The sequence below is a fragment of the Hippocampus bargibanti genome, linkage group LG08, assembly GCF_051943395.1.
Source record: "Hippocampus bargibanti isolate YZ-2025 linkage group LG08, ASM5194339v1, whole genome shotgun sequence".
Taxonomy (NCBI): Eukaryota; Metazoa; Chordata; class Actinopteri; order Syngnathiformes; family Syngnathidae; genus Hippocampus; species Hippocampus bargibanti.
In genome coordinates, this window is record NC_142741.1 from 19,085,428 (window position 1) to 19,107,724 (window position 22,297).

The 22,297-nt window shown below is 40.2% G+C and overlaps 2 protein-coding genes across 3 annotated transcripts; one reads left to right on the forward strand and one right to left on the reverse strand.

The window, feature by feature from the left end:
- The first annotated feature begins 3,150 nt into the window (after positions 1-3,150).
- On the forward strand, positions 3,151-21,069 carry gcc2 (GRIP and coiled-coil domain containing 2). Of its 2 annotated transcripts, XM_089002382.1 has the most exons (24): positions 3,151-3,348; positions 3,930-3,992; positions 4,126-4,210; positions 4,283-4,362; positions 4,490-4,594; positions 4,763-5,252; positions 5,867-7,710; positions 7,845-7,905; positions 8,744-8,844; positions 9,747-9,845; positions 10,777-10,896; positions 11,739-11,903; positions 12,505-12,609; positions 12,981-13,143; positions 13,616-13,716; positions 13,864-13,941; positions 14,022-14,159; positions 14,586-14,707; positions 14,819-14,995; positions 15,198-15,406; positions 16,771-16,986; positions 17,211-17,350; positions 19,703-19,904; positions 19,999-21,069. In XM_089002382.1, the coding sequence occupies exons 1-24, from the start codon at positions 3,343-3,345 to the stop codon at positions 20,070-20,072; spliced, it is 4,944 nt and encodes a 1,647-aa protein (XP_088858508.1). In that variant the 5' UTR covers positions 3,151-3,342; the 3' UTR covers positions 20,073-21,069. The 2 variants fall into 2 exon arrangements, with proteins under 2 accessions (XP_088858508.1, XP_088858509.1); XM_089002383.1 differs by lacking the exons at positions 4,126-4,210; positions 4,283-4,362.
- Positions 17,925-21,973, reverse strand: tmem223 (transmembrane protein 223). The gene is made up of 3 exons (XM_089002391.1): positions 21,867-21,973; positions 21,638-21,675; positions 17,925-18,609 (listed from the first exon to the last, which is right to left on the reverse strand). Exons 1-3 carry the CDS (start codon positions 21,884-21,886, stop codon positions 17,999-18,001), a joined length of 669 nt encoding a protein of 222 aa, XP_088858517.1. The 5' UTR covers positions 21,887-21,973; the 3' UTR covers positions 17,925-17,998.
- Positions 21,974-22,297: the final 324 nt, after the last annotated feature.

Below are 22,297 nucleotides of genomic sequence, written 5' to 3' on the forward strand. Positions count from 1 at the left end.
ATGTGTAACAAGAAAGCATATTATCCGAATCTGAAGCCATTGTTTGGATTCACAAGCAATGCAAGACGTCTTGGCGTGAAGTCATTTTTATTTGCATTTGAATAAAAAGTGACATCGGCTGTCCTTTAATACACAGTATGAATGTTAATAATTTTCAAAATCATCGCGCTTCAGCAGACAAAACAAGAAACATTGTTGCAAAAAACGATTGCATTCATATACAGTACAGTGGGCATGTACATAACACAACAGGGAAACTGCAACGCTTACATCTTACTGTATTATGTATACAATTTAAAAAAGTCATCAATCTTCTTCTGCTTCCCATTTTTACCTTTGAACACAAACACTTCAATCTCGTCTGCTACACACGAGCTAGCATCTGAAAATGAAAATGGCTCTGCTACACGGGTGCTGGGCACGTAACCAAGTCACCTGACCAAGTCGACCAATGGCGTTACTGATGGCGTGACACGTAACCAAGACACGTGACCAAGTCGACCAATGGCGCGACTGAATGCGTGACACGTAACCAAGACACGTGACCAAGTTGACCAATGGCGCGACCGATGGCGTGTCACGTGACAAAGTCACACGGCCAAGTCGACCAATAGCGCGACCGATGGCGTCTCACGTAACAAGACACGTGACCAAGTTGACCAATGGCGCGACGGATATATCGATATAAACAACAAAAATGGCCGGCGGGGGATGAAAAGGAGCACCGTAATAACCGGATTATCGTAATAACCGGGTATCGTACTAAACGGTACTAATTATACATAAAAAGACTAGAAATGTGCAAGGGAAATGAAAATAGTATCGTAATAAGCGGTACTATCGATATAATCGATATCGATATAACGAGACTTTACTGTATATCCTATGAGACAAAAACATATCCACATGACACCTCTGAGGGAGTGTCGCATGAGTGTGCCAGTTCATCTTTTTCTTTGGTTTGTTGCTCCACCATGATGCAGAGCAGTTCTCCACCATTTAAATGTTTCACAAAAGCAAAAGAGAAAATAAGAGGATCCTTCAACATATAAAGTTGACAATGCCATTCATTGCCAGCGTCACACATTACCACAAAGCCTTCCCAAAATGACAACTTTGGAGTGGAGGGGGAAAACGCACGACAGCAAAGTACTGCTCAATACCCAGGGAGGAAAAGCAGTTGGCCGTGATTGATGGGTCTGACCCAGGAGGGGGAGGGGACGTAGCTACAGTGATGGTCTCAGTGATGGTCCAGAAGAGACAGGGAGTCAGCAAAGCGCCTGCCCCTCTGCCCAATGCATCCAATACTTGTCAGGATGAGAGGCATCTTGTTAAACTCCCTCTGTCAGTTCTTCTATCATTCGTGTCAAAATAGTCTCCATATTCAGTAGACGAAATTTGCTCTTACGTGATGGGAATACCAAGGCACAGCTACAGCATCCATCAGGTTTGTAGCATCAAGGCACATAGACACTCCTTTCTTTCAGTCCTATTAATGACAGCACAATACATCTTTGCAGCGTTGCAGGTCATTGCATACAAAAAAATGACAAATAAATTATGATGCTTACAAAGAGTCTGTCCTTTTATTTATTCATATACGACCAGGGATTAAATTGTGTTTTTGAACTATTATACTATTGCTTGTGGATTTCAGACATTCCTTGAAGTCAAACATGTAGTTTACATATTATGTCAAACAATAATAAGACCTGTCGACATCTGAGTTTAGGAACTAGGACTTTGGAACTGGAGGGCCATGGTGTGTAAAATAAAATAAAATAAAATAAAATAAAATAAAATAAAATAAAATATCAACTAGTTCGAGGAGGAATGTTGCTCTAGTTCTTGACTCTTCACACAATGCCCCAAGGCAAGGAACCAACAGACCAACCCACCCACACAGTTCAAGAACGTAACACTGGTTGGCTATCTTTGAGTGTCTGTGTAAACTCTCAGTCATACGGGAGTGGTCCATCGATGAAAAGGTTTCTTCAGCCGTCATCTGTACTTCTTTGAAGGTGTCGGATTGTTTCACTTCTTATCCCAGAGGCTTAGACTTTTTTTCAACTTTGATAGTTCAAAGGCAGAGTGTAGATTGCAAGGTTAAAATTTCCATCAATCAGGCTCCACAAATAACCTGCACTAGCCATCAGTTCAATTTGAAATGAAAAGACAAGCAAGGGAATCAGCTATTAATGATGTTTCTCGTGTGTCTGCTTGCGTCTGTTGCTGTTGCAATATCACAACTTCCAAGATGAACAACCCAGAGCTCCTTGAGACACTTTATGCAAAAAGCTATCCATTGCATCAAGCCATCAACGACCATCACAAAGGTAAATAAAACGACATTATTATACAATACAGTGTATGTATTTAATTATAATACCATAGCACATTTATTATACATAAAATAAGGTATATTTTGTGTAGTTTGAAGGCTTAGAAAATTAGAAAGTAGAAAATTATGTTTTATGGGGACCTGGGAACACATTCTCATTTTAAGGGTTTCCTATGGGAAATTAATTTTTGGGATACAGTGAACCCTCGTTTATCGCGGGAGATACGTTCCAAAAATAGCCAGCGATAGGTGAAATCCGCGAAGTACAATGTAGTCAGCTTTTTTTTTACACAATGCAAAACTGTACATACTGCAGAATGAAACAAAAAAATAAAACCTATTTTTAATCGTTTAAAGAACGGTAGTGTAAAACAATATTTTGCTGCTGCGTCTATTCGTCCTGACTCCGCTGCGCTGTAGCGTCTTTTTCTACTGAAGGTGTCTTTCTCCGAGAGAAGAACATTGTTATCGGTAATTGTTGCCACTTTTTTTCGTTTTTTAGCAAGATTTTTATAAACCGACATGGCCCGATTTCCATGAGCTGATCAAAGCCAGTGTGTTCGATTTTATTCTGCTTTGTTTGCAGTGTTGTTTCTTTTACTTTGTTTGTTTGCACATTTGCATGCCATTAATAAAAAAAGTTCTTTTCCCCTGAAAAAAAATCCGTGATGCACTTTTCGCCTTACACACTCTGCCTGGGAACCAATTACGTTCGTAAGCTAAGGTATCACTGTATTCCGAAATCAACAGCCGCTCCTTTATTGGTTCTCCGGAGGGGCGTGACAATACACGTTTAACGACCCATGTCTGACGAATACGGAAGTAATCCACTATCACAGAGCTCTTCTAAAAACCAAAACAGTGGCATTTGACTCGTTTTAAATCATACAGAAATCTGACATTCTTTAATATACCTCATATACCATATACGATCTGCTTTTATGTGATCGTGGGGTGGCTGCGAGGTGATTACGACGACATTTAACCATTTGTAGCCTGAAATGGAGGTAAGTGAACGACTTGGAATTAGCTTTAGCGACATTCAGTGACAACCTCAGTGATAGAAATACTGAAGATCGTCAACCAAAGATACCATTCTCTGAGCGAATGCTACAATACACGCGAAGCTGGATAACTTGATCTCAAAGCATATTTTCTACCAATTTTCGTTTGTTCGCGTTGAACCCCGAATTTGATTAATCAATCTGGTGAAGAAAAGTCTGATGTTGAGACATAACAGATATTTCGTTTTTATATCGGCGCATAACCATTATGTGTCTGGATGGACCATTCCAGAATTGGAGGATTTTACCATTCACCCATCAAGTTTGAAATACATAATGCACATACAATATAATAAAACACAGTGAGTAAATCTACTTGTCCCGAGACCTAATCTAAAAGTAACCAAGATTAAAAAAATTAGAAAATAATCTTGACTGCTTGATAAAATGCTATTTTCTATTGCCACCAACAATTAAATTAAATCTCAAATAAAACATTGAAAATGAAATTTACGTTTGTCCCCCATTTTTTCTCATTATTCATTTCATTGCTGTTTCTTGTAACCAACACTGGTTTTTCATAGGACCCTGGTGGCACAATAGCTGAATCTGTGACTTCACCGCCAGCTGGTGCTCCCAAATCAAAGGTTAGCATGCATTTGTGCAATTGTAATGTGTTAGACCCAAATACATCAAGTATTGTTTTGTCTTAATGTGTGCAGACAATGATACACTGATTTTGTTTAATGGTCTTGTTGTTTCTTCCCATTGTACACTTAGCTGGACACATTGTCCAAAGATGATCTTATTAAATTTACAAAGAAGCAGATGGCTGCTTTCCAAAAGATGAAGAACAGATGTGGAGGTGATCACATGCTTATTGTTGGGCTGGAGATAATGAGGTTCTTGCAGCATTTGACCTGATATGTATTTGTAGATTTAGAGAAAGAAGTTGAAGCCCTGAAAGAACATTTAAAAAACGTTACCAACATTTCGGATGACTCCTCATTAATACAGGTTTGAATGATTTGTATCAGAAACTCATGATTGTGCACCTACTAATATGATATTATCAATGAATTGTGGGACGAATAAAGGTTTTCTGATTCTGATTCTGATCTGAATCTTCTACTGTGTGTGACAGGAGTTGACTGAGCGGATGGATGAATTATTACTAGAGAAAGCAGAAACCCAGCAAAGCCTTGCATTGTCCCGTAAAGAACTGGAGCGCACCAAGCAACTTGCACAGGTTAACTGAAATGCCAAGTTTTTCAAATTGAAATTTTAAGACAACCTACTCTGAATGCGATGTACTCATTTGTACTTGTTTCACAATTCTGGATCCAATTATAAGATCAAAAGATTGGCGCAAACGTGTGTAGAACTGAATCCGACAGTCACGCTTTGTTCTTTGCAGGATGATATCACAGAACTCAGACGTGTCGCAGAAGACAACAAAAGAACGATTGACGTTCTAAATGCCAATATTGAGCAATCCAACAGTAAACACCTAGACGAAATTGCACAAATTCAGAAATTACTGAAAGAGCAAGAAGACAGTAAGGTGATAGACAATGAAAGATCGAAAGTGAATCTCATTGAGGAGTCCAGTGGAAAATGTCACCCCGAAGAAGACAAATGCTCCCTGGAACTTCATCTTAAAACTCTACAAGCTGAACTGGAAGCAATCCAAGAGAGAAACTGCAAGGAAATTGCTGAGTTACAAGACACCCACCAGAACGAGCTGACTGAAACCCAGCAAGAGATAGAGAACCTAAAAGAGGAGTTAACTCAGAGGAGTATGCAGCATGAGGAGGAGTTGAGGGCTTTGGAGGAGGACTGTGAGATTGAGAGGGAACGTCTTCTATTGATCCAGGAAGAGCTAACTGAGCAGCTGGCCCTCAAAGGTATACAAACGTTTGATATTCACAGTTATTTGATTGGTTTTGAATGAGAAATTTCTCTTGAAAATGACAATGCAAATGTTTTGTTGCACATTATCCATTGTTTAATTGTGTTCAGCAGCTGACATCTCCTCACTTTGCAGCCAAACTTAGAAGAGAGTCACTGTGGCGCAGACACAGACTATAAAAAGGTGGAGAGATTGAAATACATTTTTACTCTGGCAACCCAAATTTAAATACCATTTAATTTGTATGTCTTTGGCATGTCATCTCATAGCTAATTATTATTACTGTTATAGTAATTTAAGCAAAAGTAATCCTAGACTTAAGATAGGTTATTGAGAAGGGGAAATGTGTAACTGGAACTAAAATGGAGGTTAAAATAGGAGCAAAAATTATGTACAACTTTGTATTTAAATTGATATTTTTGTATTTGGTGTTCATTATACACTTTATGTATGTGAATGCAAGGTATTTGAATCAGAATCTGATTCTGACTCAAAACGTCACACACAGGACAGTGAGTTGAGAGCAAAAAATATGGGAAAAAAACAGGCTTAAAATGCCCGTGTGAAAGAAACAAATGTTTCCAATTAACAGCACTTTTATTTATCCAGATAGCTACCTCCAGGATGTCCAAGAAGAAGATGAAGAACCCGTTCGCAGTTCAGGGGTCACCAAGATGCTGGCGCTGTCTGCATGCAGTCAGGCTGACTCCAGCTATATTGATGGCAAAGTGACACAAGAGGATAGATTAAAAGCTGCTCTGGAAGACCTTAGTGCTCAAAACATCATGTTACAAGATGAGCTCACATTGCTGAGTAATGTAAAGAGCGAACTGGAGGCAGAGCTGGAGAAAATCAAAGATGAGTTCCAAATGGAGAAAGAGGAGATGGACTTCAAAATCAATGAACTGCAGATGATTCAGGAGAGTGACCCAACAACAACAAGACGAAATGTCATGGCTGTTGAGTCTGAAACAAATGCATCATGTGACTCCAAGGAGCTACTCCAAGACCAAAATTCAGCGGAGCAAGATGCCCAAGCAAAGCTCAGGTCCCATTGTGAGGCCTTGACCCAAGAGAGGGACTCCGCTCTGGCTGACTTCTACCACATAAAGGGGATACTGCAAAACTTGGAAACAGAACTTGGTCAGAAAATAAACGATTTTGTTCTCCAGTACAAAGCCATGAAGGACCCAGGACCAAGTACTGTTATCAACCACCAAGACCAGACAGAGCAACTGCGCCAAGAGAATGAAGAATTGTCAGCAAAAGTCAGAGAGATTACAGAGATGAGAAATGTTCTAATGGAAACTGTGGATGACCTCAAGCTCAAACTTAAGAGTCACTCTGCTGACGAGCAGAAACTGCAGTCTGCTGCAGAGAAACAAACAGCTATAGCCGAAGAGCTCAATCAGTCTGTGGAAAAGCTAACCAGGCAGAATGAAGAGATCTTCTCCCAACTACAAATAAAAGAAAATATGACCCAAGACCTGAATGAGATGGTGAATACCCTTACTGAGCATCGAGACAAAACGCAAGCACTGATTCGGCTTCGAGAGGAGGAGATGCAGAACCTAAAAAATGAACATGCTAAATTCACAGAGGGCCTGCTCGATGAGAAGCAAGCATCACAACTACTGAAAGAAGAGACTGAAAGGGAGTTGAAAATGGTGAAAATGGAGAAGGAGAGTGAAATTCAGGTTTTGAAGGAGGAGAAGCACAAGGTGGAGGCAAGCCTGAAAGAGGAAGTTAGCAGGTTGCGGGAGTCTATATCCTCTTCGGAGATGATTATTAAAGACATCTCGTCAGAAAATGCTTGCCTCCTTAAAAAACTGGAAGGGACTTTAACTACACTTTCCCAAACCCAGAAAGATCAAGAACTTTTGAACTCCAAGTTGGTCACCATGGAAGCCCAACTGGAGCAGCAGTCTTCCCAAAAATGTGATCTTGAAGCAACAGTGAATTCTCTTACAGATAAATCAGCGTCCGCTCACAATATTGGGAGAGAACTTGAAGCTTGTTGTGAAACACTAAAAAACACAAGGACCCAAGAAATGGCAGAACTCCAAATACGCATTGAAGAGCTGGAAAAAGAGAGAACCCTGTTGAAGAGCAGTCTTGAAGAGGCACGGGGAGAAAGACATTCAGGGTTGATCCCAAACGAGCTGCAGGCTTTGCAGCTGGAGAGTCACATGCTGAGAGCCAACCTGGAGGAGACAATGAAGGATACAGCAGGGCTGCTGAAAGACTTGAATGATATGAAGTCACTCAATGAGAAGATGTGCACTGAGAATCAGATGTTACAAGAACAAATCAATCTGATGTGCCAAGAGAAAGAAGAAAAGGTTCAAGCCAACATGGACCTCATAGAGAGAGAACGTACACAATTCAAAGAACAACTGGTGGGCAAGGAATCAGACATATCACAGTTAAAGGCTGAGATGGCTTTGCTGCAGGTCAGTGAAGATTCTCACATTCTCACTCTGTCCAACTTCCTTCAAATGGACTTCATCAAATAATACAAAGGTTTTATTTTGTAAATTCCTTGGTTTTACCTTCTTTTTCTCGATTTACCCTGTTACTGTTTAAGGATTCTGCGGCCAAGTCTGCCTCAGGAGAAAATAAATCCATGGAAATTGCACAGAAAATAGGTATGGTGTTCTCTTTCAAACCAACACTTTTTTAAACAGCCCATAGCATCAATAAGGCTTGTGCAAAAACAAACACAATCATATTTTGTGTTTAGTACAGTGCTAAATTGATGTTATAAGTCACACATTTTATTTGCATTTTATTTTCACGTGAACAACAAAACTCAAAATTTCATGTGCTTTTGAAAAGGAACACATCCACCGAAGTGATGATTGAATTCTTATTGTTACAATATTTAATGTTCTATGTTTGTTACCTATTTTGTTTACAGTATTTGTTTATTTCGTTAACTCATTCACTGCCAGACGATGTGCAAATGTGTCCACTCTAGTACCAGGGTTTTTGTCATTTTCACTCAAATTGCAGGACCCAAAGAATATTGAGTTTTAGGACTAGATAAACATTCAATGCAGTGTAAGAAACCTTAGACTCTTCTTTCATCAGAAAAATCATTTCGAGCTTACTTGGTTGTAGAATTATCTGCATTAAAAGTGGGGGCCGCTGTACAAAAGGTAAATGCTGCCCCCTCGTGGGAGGGGAAAACACTGCCAGAGGTCTGACTGAAGTTTGAAACGCACCCCCCTGCAAGAAAAAACAAAACCTGACAAATTTGGGAATGGCGCTCCATGTCATGCTTTTCAATTCCCGAATAAATTCGGGAATGGCAGTGAATGAGTTAAATGACATACACTTCTTTATCTTGAATATGCTTTTCGTGTTTTTATTTTAAAAATCCCATGGTTGATTGGTCTCTTTCAGAGAAAAATGCTGTTATGGACAGACAAGTGTCTTTCTTTGCTTTTTGACACATTGTTTGACTCATGAGAACTCTTTCAGGTGAATTGGAGAAAGACAACAAAGAAAAGGATGAGATGATTAACAAAATCAAGGCAGTGGCTGTCAAAGCAAGAAAAGAGCTGGACATCACTAAAAAAGAGGTACAATTAATAATTTATATGACTTTAAAGGACAACCGACACGTTTTATTGCATCTAAAATACCCAAAGCATGCAGGCTGATATTTTTAGTCAAATGAAAAACACCAATAAAAATGACTTAAAGTGTCCAAAAACGACTTCAAAATGAAACCGGAAATGACCAGTTTCAGAAGGTCCCACCCCCTTGTTCGTGACGTCACGCCAAGACGTCTTGCCTTGCTCGAGAATCAAAACAATGGCTTCAGATTCGGAGAAGATGCTTTCTTGTTACTCATCCAGTTATGACTATGATTCAAATAGTTCTGAAGAGGAAAGCATAAATGTTTGCAATCGATTAAAGGAGTCCTCCCATATCAATTCGAGCCGTCAATGGCATCTGGACTGAAATGTAGTGTCCCAGAAAATGCAAAAAATGGCGCCCAAGCACCGTCGGAAATGGGCTGATTTGTGGGCTGGGAATTTGTGTCAGCGAATATGAAATAGTTGTCTTGGTGCGACACACAACGATTCACCATCGCGTTATTTATGTGTTTTCCTTCTAATTTCGCCATCAACATGGATCAACACGAAGTTTTCAAACCAAACAAAGTACCGCAAAATGCATTGTGTGTTGCTTTCTCGGTCAGGGGCGTTCCAAACGTGACGTCACGTGGGGATCGTCATCAACTCGAAAACAAGGCTTCCTGAATATTCAGCGCGAGTCTTAAAACTTAAAATATAGCTGATGCGGTGGAATCTATGTAAAAATACGCTCAGTTGAAGTCATTTGAAGTGATTTTACAAATTATGGACACAACTTGCCCCGAGGCGTCGGTTGTCCTTTAACGTATTGGTCTGAACTCGATTCAAAACTGCCTCAGGGTCAATGGTTAAAATTTGTTTTGTACAATTTTCTTTTGCAGGTTGCAAACCTCAAAGACGAAATAGCATCTCTAAAATTAGAGCGAGAGAAATTGGACATCTCAATGAAGGACATCATCCACAGTGCTGAAGGCTATAAGGTGTTGTCTTGGGTTGCACAGAAACCTGCTATGGCATCCTCAAACTCTAATTCTGAATTATTTTTAATCAATGAGCCATTATACCAGCAGTTTGCTGTTCAGAATACCATCATTATCAAGTTTTTGGATGGAGACTTCAATGATAATCGAGTAGAATAATAATCATCATCTTAAATTTAAATAGCAAATTAACAATACACTGAAAATATACTTAACAAAAATATTTTAAAAAGGATTGATTTTTAGACTGGAATTCAGATGAATTATGATGCTTGCGGATTACGTTATGACCTGCAGTGAAAGTAGGGAGCAGTTGGCTTAATACAGAAAAGCAACAGTGAGACACACGAGTGAGGGAGGAAGAGATAGGCCCGGGGAGAAGAGCTAGCCAGGGAGAAGGAATTTAGCTATTTAATTGTCAATGGTCCAACACAGTGGTGAATGTGGTAAGAAGGTAAATAGCACATTTGATACAGCGGAATTAAATGGCATGGGCACGTCCAGAGGAGACATGGTGAGTGGATTGCTACAAGGATCATGAGGATAGAGTCAATTGCAGTTAGAGAGAAGGATGATGGTGGCAAAAGATGCACTGTGGCAATTACCGAAATCAAACGAAGATAAAAATTGAATAGTTAAGAGAGGTATAGGCATAAAGCTATTTCATGCATGATCTATAAGACTGTTACGAAAAAAAAACATTTTCCGTCTCACACAAATTGAATAATCCCAGCGGTCTCCATAACCCGGCTGACTGATGAGGAGACGCCGCTACCTGGTTCAAACAAAATCACTGAGTGGCCATGTCCCCAGCTCAAAACCTAAATGCGAGTCATACCTGAGATACATATCATTTTCTTACAATGAGTTCTTCTTTCTGTTTCACTCACCTTTTTTATGTGAGTGTGTGTGTTTGCATGCCTGCGTGTAGAACCTGCAGATCGATTATGACAAACAGATGGAGCAACTGGATAAAGAGAAAGAACATGTGCAGGGAGCAGAGCGACACATCGCTGACTTGACCAAGCAACTCAACAGTGCTGTCACACAGGTAACACAAATACACATTTAAGGAAAAACATACACGTTATCGTGGACAAATAACAACTGCCCACACAAGTAAGGAAGTGCTCAATCATCCTTCTTACACTCCTCCAATACCGCTCACATATGTCACTTTCTCTCCTATTTGCAGCCAGTGACACTTTGCCCAGTTGTGCTTGACAGCGCGGCACTCACAAATAGCCTATCAGATTTGAGTGGGTGATCCCAGGAGGATTTTGGTTTATGTAGACTGAATGCTCCTCTCGCCCAAAGTCATAACTGTGTGTTTGCAGTAAAGAACACAGGCAGGTAAATGGAGCACGGTAAAGCTTCCATCTGCTGTGTTGCAGTGCGGCACCATTTTCCAAGGAACTGGTTTCTTTTTGCATGCGCTCATTGGTCTCAAGGGTAAAAGGCAGACTGGAAGCCAGACAGGGAATTTAGAGTCAATCTCTGTTTAACAACTGGAGTGTCACTATTTGGCTGACAAATGATGAGGAGACGGTGGTATCTGGTTCAGTGTTCCTTGCAGAGGGAGCCCACAGAGTTGGCTGCTGTCAGATTTGCATGAGCAATTTTTAAATGTGTAGATAGAGACGACGTGCTCATTAGCATTTTGCAGTTAAACCATTCAATTTGTTGTTGTTTCTCAGCTTTCGTGTCTCAGTGGATTTCAGAAGATCTATTAAAAACGAGAACATTTAATTAAATAAATAATAAACATGGTTCAATGCGAAAAAAAAGCTTATGACTGCAGACATTTGCAATACCAAAGATAACCTGATATAGTAAAAACAAACCATTGAAATTGCATACCTTTCATGATTAGGAGTATATTTTGCTTTCCAGGTCGATTTGATCAGCAGTGAGAAGGAGGACCTTGTGGCTGCTTTGGTGACCTCCAGGAGCATGGTGAAGCAGATAGAAGCTCAGATCCAAGATCTGCAAAAGCAGTCAGACAGGCTAGACAGAGACATCATGGCAGAGAAGGCAATGAAAGAACAAAAGATCAAGGTAAAAAAACATGACCATGATATATGTTTCTCTGCCAAACATTTGCCACTTATATTGTTTGTTTAGCAATTCAGCGGAAGTTTGTTGGGATGTACGGTGAAAACAATTAGATGAACCATGATAGACGGAATAACCAAGTGTTGATAGTCACATTGTTGCAAATTTTTATTATGTTTTTGAGTTTATTCCTTCTGCATACAATCCATCCTTCCATTTTCTGAAGAGGGTCTTCCCTCTTCAATCCAAATCCAATTTCATCCAACAGAGTCTTACTCTTATTCCATTACAAAATCAAATACAATTAATCCCATATAGCACTGTGGTGTCAAGGAAAAGGGTAGGAGTGAGTTGACGAATTTCAATTTCACATTCATTGTGCTTTACCCCACCTGGTGGCAACTAATAGCAATTAAAATCATATTTGGAAAAGAGCCTTAATTACTCAGATTTTCACTTTGCACTGCAGGGTTTGGTCCTTTGCCCCCATAATCTGTATGCAGCCATGTACAGAATAACCACACACACTTAGTATTTCCTGAAGTTGATTGAAAAGAAAGACAATCGATGCACATATACAGATAAACCGTGGTGTCTGATTCAGGAACTGTCAAGGGCCAAAGAGGATGTGGATGAGCTGAGAGCCCAGCTCAGCAAGCAGCAACAGCAGTCACAGCACAGTGCCCAGGAGCTGGAACAGCTACGCAAGGTACAACAATTCACTCAGACGCACAGCTTTTTAGAACTCTGCTGTCTCTGAGGAGTTATCCAGTCAAATGCAGTGACCGTTGATGGCCGGCCTGCAGCGACAACAAGCGCTCTCCAGAGAGAGAAAGAGAGGAAATGTTAGCCCTCAGCAAAGGAAAGTGCTCCTGATTTTCCATTAGCTGAGACGTTGAGAGAACAGAAGTTCACACGAAGGCCGCCGGGAGGACTGACTTTTCAATGTGTCGTGTCTACATTGTTAGTGCTGCTGGGACATGTTATGCTGAGACTGACTGCATCATAACACCGGTGAAATATGAGTATCATTCATATGAAACATTTCAGTGATAATGTCTGGTTCTGTTCTCTTTGTAGGAGGTGCAGCAAAACTCACTGTTAGACATGGAGATGGCAGACTATGAACGTCTGGTCAAAGAACTCAACGCCAAGCTTTCAGAAAAAGATGAATGTTTGGAGGGGTTCAAGGCTCAAATAACTAAATTGACTGAGAAGGAGGACACCCTCAAACAGGAAATTGGTATGTTTGCTTTCCATGTCATCTCAGTCATATTGACATCATTTGTGTTGATGATGATATAACCTTCAACAATTCTTCAATAGTTTGGGGCTTTTAGAGGTCTCTTTCCTTCTTGTCCATTTCCTCTCATGTTATTGTAATGTAGCTACAGCAAGAGGGCAAGTCTATTTTCCTCAAAAATCGCAGCATGTTATTTGTGATTCAAGGGATCACAGTTTTTCTGTTCCATTGAATTGTATGACACAGTCAATCATCAGCATAAGTAAAATAAGTTGTATGACAATAAATGACATTTATGATACATAAATGTTTTGGTCTGAATTAACCATGAAATGATAGCGCAAACAAATGTGTGGCTCCATCACTTTCCGTGTTTTATCATTACACTGATGTGGACTCCACTTCTTTAGCAGTGAACCTTTTTATGACAACTTTAGTTGTTACCTTGTTATTTGTGTTTTTATCTAACCAGAAACCTTGAAATCCCAGTTGAACCAAGAGGAAGACAAAGCGTCCAAAATCAAACAGCTGCTAGTCAAATCGAAAAAAGAGCTGGCTGATGCCAAGAAACAGGTCGGTTTCAGATGCCACTATTTGCGGCTAATTAATGCTAATCATGTAAACTAATGTTGTTGTACTGTTTGTAAAGGATTTGTTGTTGGGAATAGTAACTGAGAATGTGTCGTTGCATTTTTTTTTACATATCTAACACACAATTAGGAAAACTCCCTAGCACTGTTGCAGGCATCGTTAAGAGGAGAGCTAGAGGCTAACCAGCAAAAGTTAGAAAGCACCAAAGTAAGTAATCTCTAATATCGCCGTTTGGCAATTTACCATACAAATTAACACATGACGTTGTGTGTTTGTTTTCATGTGAGATCGAGGTGTGTCACTTGACCACTGAGCGACATCATCTGCAGGACCAGCTCAGGTCTGCACTGGAGCAACAGCAAAGTACCAGAAGCTCTCTGCAACAAAGGCTTGAAAGCCTGCAACAGGAGAGAGATATTGCTAAGGTACAAACATATTCATACAACCCAATTGACACATTAGCTTTTAGTGCATTTTTAGACACATCTTCAATGTATATGGATCAGCTCACTGGTTTCACCCTGCTCTGTTACAATACAGAATCATGAAATTACTTCATGAGATGTTGTAATTTAGCCTCTTCCCTTACTACTGTATTATAAATAAACCTTCAAGAAAACTTGATGACGTTGCACTGTTGCAAACTTGTTTTCATTACTTTAACTTTTTATTATTAGTAAAACATAAGCCATTTCATCCTTATTACCAGTAGTATAGGTCTTTCACAACACACGGACACACACAGACACACAAATTCATATCTCAACAGGAATGCTAACTCAAATGATCTTGTTAAAGCAATTAATTGGCTTATTTACCATATATTTGCCCATTATGTATGCTCTCTCTAGGCTGAACTTGGGGCAACCGCTGAGGAGTTTGAGAGTTATAAGGTTCGGGTGCACAATGTGCTAAAACAGCAAAAGAGTAAGCTCAGTGGGCAGGGTGAAAGCGACGGCAGCAGGCTTGAAAGGTAAGAACACTAAAAAACAAAGACCACAACAAGAACATCCTGCCACGAGATGCACATAGCATTTGTAATTTGTTTGAAAGATGCTTATGAAGGTGTATGTGATTCTCCCAGAGAGCAGTTGTTGACTCAGGTGGACCAGCTAAAGTACAGACTGGGAGAAAGCCAGCAGAATCTCCAAAGCAGCACTACAGAGCTGCAGCAGCTCCAGACTGAACATGACACACTGTTAGAGCGACACAACAAAATCCTGCAGGAAAATGTTTGCAAAGAGGCTGACCTCCGAGAGAGGTGAGCTTTTTTCAGTTATCTAATGGTAGAAGTTCACACTCTTTTACATGGAATGTAAGAACGATGTTGAGCACCCAAATACAGTCACACCCTATTTCTCCTTTGCCATTTCCCAAACATAGACATAATAAGCTCAACCCGGTCGGCTATTCTGAATATGCTAAAGCATTCTGGCATATTTTTGCTCCCTCTCCTCTGCCAGACTGATGTCAGTGCAGTCTGAAAATGGGGACCTGCGGTCAGAGTTGGCGCAGTCTCAAACCGACTCATCTAACCAAATAGAGAGCCAGCGACAAGCACACAGGGAGCAGTTGAGGAAGCTGCAGGACGACCATCGTGCGACAGTTGAGACACTGCAGGGTCAGCTGACTTGTGTTGAGGAGCGGCTCTTCAACCTGCAGAGTCAGAACAGTGAGTATGCTGGGCCAATGTGTACCTGATCCATGATGTTTCTTCTTCAGTGGTCTTATTTTCATTTTAATGTGTGGGGAGAGGGTGTGCAAGACTGCCTTGGATTACCTGAAGTCATGTATGCTCCAAACATGATACAAAAAGTGTACTGAAAGTAGTGCTTAAAAATAAGTAAATCTCCCAGACAACAGGACAACCAGAACAGGACCATCTGCTGTCAAAGACAACACGGGTCCCAAAGAAATGATCAAGGTTTTGAAGTTTTCTATCTCGTTAATTCCACGAGATAAATGATGCAAGAGAGAACTATGGAGGGCAAATCATCTGTGTGTTTATCAGTTGGAAACTCAGTCCTCACTTCCCACACAGCTGCCGCATGGAGTCAAACACTAAACACACACACACAATCCACACAGCATGGGGTTGGAAAACGTCAGGTGTTGGCGATTGCTCTGCTCCGATCCCGCCTCTCAGTGTGGCAAGCAGCTCACCGTGGCATCTGGACAGACGCATCATTAGTGGCTCACACATGCATGGCAGGCTGTGAAGATGGGCCCAATGTTAGTGCAAACCAAAGTCATATGTCAGTCTGCCACCCTGTTTGAATTGTATAGCAGCTCAATGATAAAGGTCTTATACAGTATTATTTACTGGTAGGCAGTGTATGGACATTGTAATTCATAGGTCATGAATATGTAAGCTAAATACATGTCCTCCTCATGTCTTTTTTTAAAATACTGCAGCATTCATGTTTATATAATTGACTACCCACAAGATTGGGTAAGTATAAAGGGTGCTTCAAAGACGACAATTTAGTGTAAATTTATATTTTTAGATATATTCAGACAATACTGCTCTTGTGAGTGCTAAACCTGGAGAGTAAATACCTTCTGCCTGCTCTGTACACACCCATTTAGGAAGGCCTTGGGTTGTTGAACGAGTCTTCCTGGTTCATTTATCACCATAGTCCCTGTTGTCCACCTACTCTGAAGCCCTCTCCTATGTCTCAGACTGGGTGACAGTGCGGACCAGCTACATTTGTGTCTGCTCCCCCTTACGTTGTAATTAAATAAAAAAAGAGAATGGAAATTACATGGAAGAGAATCAATGGGATCTCTTTCGCTCTCTATACTATACACTGTGTGTGTATATATATATATATATATATATATATATATATATATATATATATATATACTTTTACGTCGGATGCCTTCCTGACACAACCCTCTGTATTATATATATATATATATATATATATATATATATATATATATATATATATATATATATATATATATATATTTTTTTTTTTTTTTTTTTTTTTGCGTATATTAAAAATATGACCCGTGGCCACTCCTCAGGCTCTTTGCTGGTCCAGTCCAGCCGGAAGGCCCTTGATCCTCAGCGCAGAAATACAGACCAAATTCAAGCAGGGTTGGGACAAGTGACCCCAAGTGACCCCTGGTCTATGGACAGGGAGGAGTGTGAAGGTATGGAAACCACAGAGAATGAAAACACCTCCCCTTCATCAGTAGTCTCTCTGGAGCACCTTCTTATGTCACCGGACCCAATGCAAGGTGAGTTCGAACTAAAACTTGCAGTCACAAATGCACTGTTCTTTTCAAAAGCATTGTTTAACGCAAAAAGTTGCGCAACTTTAAAGATTGTGACATATGTTGGGAAAAATAAGAAAAAAGCAAAATAAGTGGATGACCAAGTTCTCACATGTGTTACTACAGCAGCCTCTTCTGGTGACTAAAAGCATCATGTGGTTAATTTCTTTTGTTAATTTGTTTTCCAGAGCCTTTCGTTTGGACTTTAGAGCCAACTAAAGATGAGCTGAGTCACAAGCTGAGTACAGCCACACGCAGTCTGGAGCACATGAACAGCCTGTTGCATGAAACTGAGGCAACCAATGCTAGACTGATGGAGCAGATCAATGTAAGTGAGCTGAGACTTTTACGAAGCATTTTTTTCACCTGTTATTGAATCACTATTAGCAGCACTGACCCACAACAGGTAGAAAAGCAATCTTCCCTGAGCTATTGTAGAAAACAAATAAAAATGCTTAAGCAAGTGTAAATTTCACATTCAAATTTTTATGGCCCGTCTGTTTAAAGCGATTGTCGGTGATGGATAGCTATTTTGTACATCACATAATTAATTTGATTGTCTGATTCCCATTCGCATACTTTAACTTACTTTGCAAAGAGTAATTGAACTTAGACACATTAGTGCTCACACGTTTTATTACAAACAATATTGGTCTCTGTTATGTTTTAATGCTCCTCATTTATAAAACTGATGTCATCTTTCCATAATGGAACAATTTCACAGCAAACTAAACCGATTTGTATTATAGACAGTTGTGCCATTGAATAACATTTGGAGAAAGTTATTGTAAATAATAAGCAAATCACAAAATTACATTTGCACTCAGAGGCAGACTCTTGGGTAAACATCTTGCTAGTTTAGGAGTAAATACACATGCCCATCCATGACTTTAGGCAACACAGTGATTTGTCTTTTTTTAATTTCCACAGAAATAGTAAGATCTTTACATCACATGGCATGAATGTAGGAGTCAACTTAGAGAGGACGGTATGCCCCAACAGTCACATCAAAAAGTTTAGCATTGTTCATGGTGCCATCTTTGTCCAACAGAAAGTAGAACTTGTGTCCCTTGATTTTGAGGGGGATAAATGAGGGAGACTCCTGTCTGTGAGCATGACAGGCCACCTGGGTCAACGGGACCATGATTCTCCAGCCGCGGCCCATACCCATGGGTGACTGTGTGGTAACTGACACCATCGTTCCACCTTGGTGCAAAACTACCTGACTGACAGAGCGCCGACAAAATAAGACTCCCAGTCCCAGTATGCCTACTCCTATTGTCACACATCCCAACGTGAAACCGTACCTCCAGGTACTGGATCCCAGGTTCATATCAAAACTCCACATTCCAGCCAAAGCAATGCTGGTGGGAGCTTTTCTTTTCTCCTTCCCCCGAGAGGTCCCTGTGTCTCTGAGGCCGGTATAGGCGAAGTGAGCCAGGCACGACCAGAAGATAAATTGCCCCCCGCAGAAAACAGCGAGGAGGCGGAAGAAGCCCGTTCTGTCGTGTTGGAACAGGGTGACGTCTCTGGGGGGTTTAGTGTCGGTGCAGAAGCCGCGGTGTGTGAAAACACGTCTCGCCAATCCTGCAAAACAAACGTGGGCGAGTCGGATAAAAACGCCGCAGACTGGATGCTTTGACCGCAGTAACGCGCCTTTTTGCTGGACGGCAATCGGCCGGAGCGGACATAGTGCGCCGCAGATTCGGAGTAAACTCATATTGTGTGTGAAAGGCCGTATTCCGTATGTGATATCAAAATACAAAAGCGTGTACAGTGAAGGAATTCGAAAAATACAGCTAGTTACATCCGTTTAGCAAATCTAGTTTGGCAAACTTAGATTCCTTGGCACGAAGGGGGCAGCCATTTTCTGTTATGACGTAAACAGTAGTGATGTGTCGTTCGCGAACGAGCAGGTTTTAAGAGCCGGATCTCTGAAGTGAACTAACAGAGCCGGTTCCTAACAAGGAGCCGGAAATGGGAGCCGACTTTTTTGTCCTCTCATCCCCGCCCCTGATCTTCGGTTAAAGCTGCACGTGATTGATCGATATCCCTGGTAGGGGGGGGGGGGGGATTGCAGACACACAGCAGTGAGTGGGGGGGGGGGGTAGGATAGACCGCTGGACAAATGTTATTACATTGTGCTATTATTATTATTCTTCAATTATAGTTTTTTTCTAGTTAGTATGATAGCATTATTAATATGAAAAGCAAATTAGTGACAAATTCGTTCTAAAAGTCGACGTGTGAACATCACTTGACTGTGAACCTTTTGAATACACGGCCACCAGTTACGTGTTATGATGCTGTTATCTAAGATGGAGTTGAAAAGCAAGATTCACAACTGATGTGCAGGCGGTTAACAGTTTAAAAAAGTTCAATTTAAGTTCATCAACTTAATATATCCAATTAATGCTGATCCCGAAGTTTCACTCTAAAATTATAACTAACAAATCCCTTATTGTGACTAGTACAGTTTTATAAAACAACTTAATCTGTCAACTAAGCATATTCTTTCAGAAAAGAAAGGGGAAAAAATGGTGAAAGGTAACTATCAGGGAAATATGTTGTTCCGAAACCACAGCTACTTAATATGTATCATCACATCTCAGCTAAGATTTCAGAAAGCTTTTAATTTGGTTAATATATAAAATGTTGCCTATATTTTAAAATGTTGCAGCTGTTGAAGAGTGAAGTACGTCGGTTGGAACGTAACCAGGAACGGGAGAAGAGTGTGGCAAACCTGGAGTATCTAAAGAATGTTTTGCTGCAGTTCATCTTCCTGCGATCAGGCAGCGAGAGGCAGGCACTGCTTCCTGTCATTCACACCATGTTGCAGCTCAGCCCAGATGAGAAAAGCAAACTGGCTGCCATTGCACAAGGTTGATGAATATCCAAAATATATGTTGTCTCTTGACAGGTAACAGTAGAGTATACAGACGGTCTAATGTTTGCTCTCTGCTATATGGTTTGCAGGCGAGGAGGAGGCATCAGGGACTCGGGGCACAGGCTGGGGATCTTATCTTCACAGCTGGTCTGGGATCAGATAGTCCAGTTCAGCATCAGCCAACAGCAGAGGTGTGGATGTATGGACATATGACCTGAAGTCCAGTATTTTGAAGGGCAAAATAGAGGTGACCAAGGAATGTATATTGACAAATATTTTACAGATTATGAAAACCAAATGTGATTATTTCTTTTCTTCCCCGGTGAGACTTGATAGTAGAATAAGTTGCAAGTTGATAGATGCAGTGGCATGAATATTGGCAATATACTGTACATTCAGTGCTCAGTATTCATAATGCACGTAAGGGCTCTTTTAGGAGGTGGAGCTCCTGAGGCATGATACATACTGAATCTGTTTGGAGAGAATTTAAATTATTGTGTAACCCTTTGCTTTACATTTGGTTGTTTGGTTATTTTCTGGACTCTGGTTCTCAACTCAACGGTATTTACAAATAATCAGTGCTGCATACAAACCGCTGTACATGGAGCAAGTATATACACAACAATAAAGCAACAAATCTGTCATAAAAACAGTAGAAAGCACCAGGGAATAAAACTCAAATCAAGCCTGAGTCATGCTGAATCAAATGCTACAGTACAAGGGGGTGTCATTCCCGAGCCTCTGTTTAGTTCGAGGTATTTCTAATAATGTCTGGGCGGAGGAGAGCAGAGAGTTAAGGTGGCACAAGGTCATTAAAAGATTTGAAAACATTGTTAATGGACCAATTCATTCTTCTGTTTGGAGTCTCTACTCCCAGAGTGATTTTTTTATTTAGGACAATCCATTTGTCTGTGATTTAATTTAAATCTAGTCCAAATTTGGCATAAAAAACTTTGCCAGATTAAAATATGGTGTTTGTCGTGAGTCCAGTGAAAGGTGCATTCTATAATATTTTTGTCTTCCATTTAACCTCTCTATCATTCCATTTATGCAATCTCAAAAGTGTTCTGCATTTGGTGTTTTAGTGTTCACGATGAAGAAAATGAGGGCATGGCTTTCACTTTCAGTATACAGTAAATTTAATAAAATCTATGAATGAACTGGCTTTGTTTTCGCAGGCTCCCCTGACCAATATGGCTGACAGAAATTATTTGATGATTGATTTTGAAGGTGTTACTTTTCATCCTTGAACTCTGAAAGTGAACATCTGTAAAATTCACCATTTAAGATGTGATTAATAGTTTCCTTCTTTTTTTTTGTTTGTCGTGATTTGACTTTTTTTTTTTTTGCGGTTGTGTTTTATTTAATTTATCTTAATTAGTAACTTAATTGTGATCAGTTTAGACGAAATGTGATTATTGGAATCACTTTACTTTCTCATCTCATTGGCAGTTCATAGTGAATTATGTCTCATCAATAAATGTGATTTTTTTAATAACTATTGTTGTTATGAGTAGCATCCTCTGGACTTGGCCAATTTAAAGAAATAAAACGAGTGTGGTCATAGCATGCTAGTCATCTCAGTGTAAATAACACTTGTCTCTGTGCTTTGATTATTACTATAACTAAAATTAAGTGTTGTTAACTATGCCCGGATAAATACAGAGGGTTGTGTCAGGAAGGGCATCCGACGTAAAAGCTTGGCCAAAACAAACATGCGTATCATACCTCTGAAGATGGAGGTTACTGATTCGCTGTGGCGACGCCTTGAAGGGAAAAGCCGAAAGGAAAAGAAGAAGAGTTAACTATGATACAATACAAATTCAATATTGTGCTTCCATTCTCTTGTTCATTCAACCCTCCACAGATAGCATATTTGTAAAACACATATTTGTGCATTAGCACAATGGTACACTTTGGTTTTACTTTAGAATGAAAATGTCAATAATGAACTGACTTTAATGCTGCTGTGACCATTTAAATCCAAATCTTTGTGACTGCATTTCTGTGTCAACTTCTGTGAAGTTTCCAGTTCGATTTGGAAGCAAAGTTCTTGTGCTTCCAGGAATAACAGCATGTACTTGTCACAGAATACCAATTCCCTCCCATAGGCAGGAGGCGGGGTCCAAAGGATTTCCTTTTAAGGGAATAAAAGTGGCGCTTCTACTATAATGGCGCAACCGCTGGAGGAAATAACAGAATGCTTCTGCGTCTGCTTAAGGAAAGACATGCGGCAATTATTTTGCTTCCTACGAGACACGCCTGCTATTATCGTGTTTTGTCACCCCCACCCTATCCCAAATTAGCATCCATCCATCTTATTTTTTAAGTGCAAGCAAGTGACAATTACGAGTATTCAAAAGCTGTTCACAAAATGTAGAGTAATAA

Excerpts from the sequence above, each read along its gene's own strand:
- tmem223 (XM_089002391.1), bottom strand. The coding sequence starts at position 21,886 with ATGGTCACAGCAGCATTAAA. Across the intron at positions 21,676-21,866 it reads ATGGTCACAGCAGCATTAAA|GCGTCGCCACAGCGAATCAG; the intron begins GTCAGTTCATTA and ends TTTCCCTTCAAG. Across the intron at positions 18,610-21,637 it reads AGTAACCTCCATCTTCAGAG|GATTGGCGAGACGTGTTTTC; the intron begins GTATGATACGCA and ends TTTGTTTTGCAG.
- gcc2 (XM_089002382.1), top strand. Across the intron at positions 7,906-8,743 it reads GGAAATTGCACAGAAAATAG|GTGAATTGGAGAAAGACAAC; the intron begins GTATGGTGTTCT and ends GAACTCTTTCAG. Across the intron at positions 13,144-13,615 it reads CACCCTCAAACAGGAAATTG|AAACCTTGAAATCCCAGTTG; the intron begins GTATGTTTGCTT and ends TTATCTAACCAG.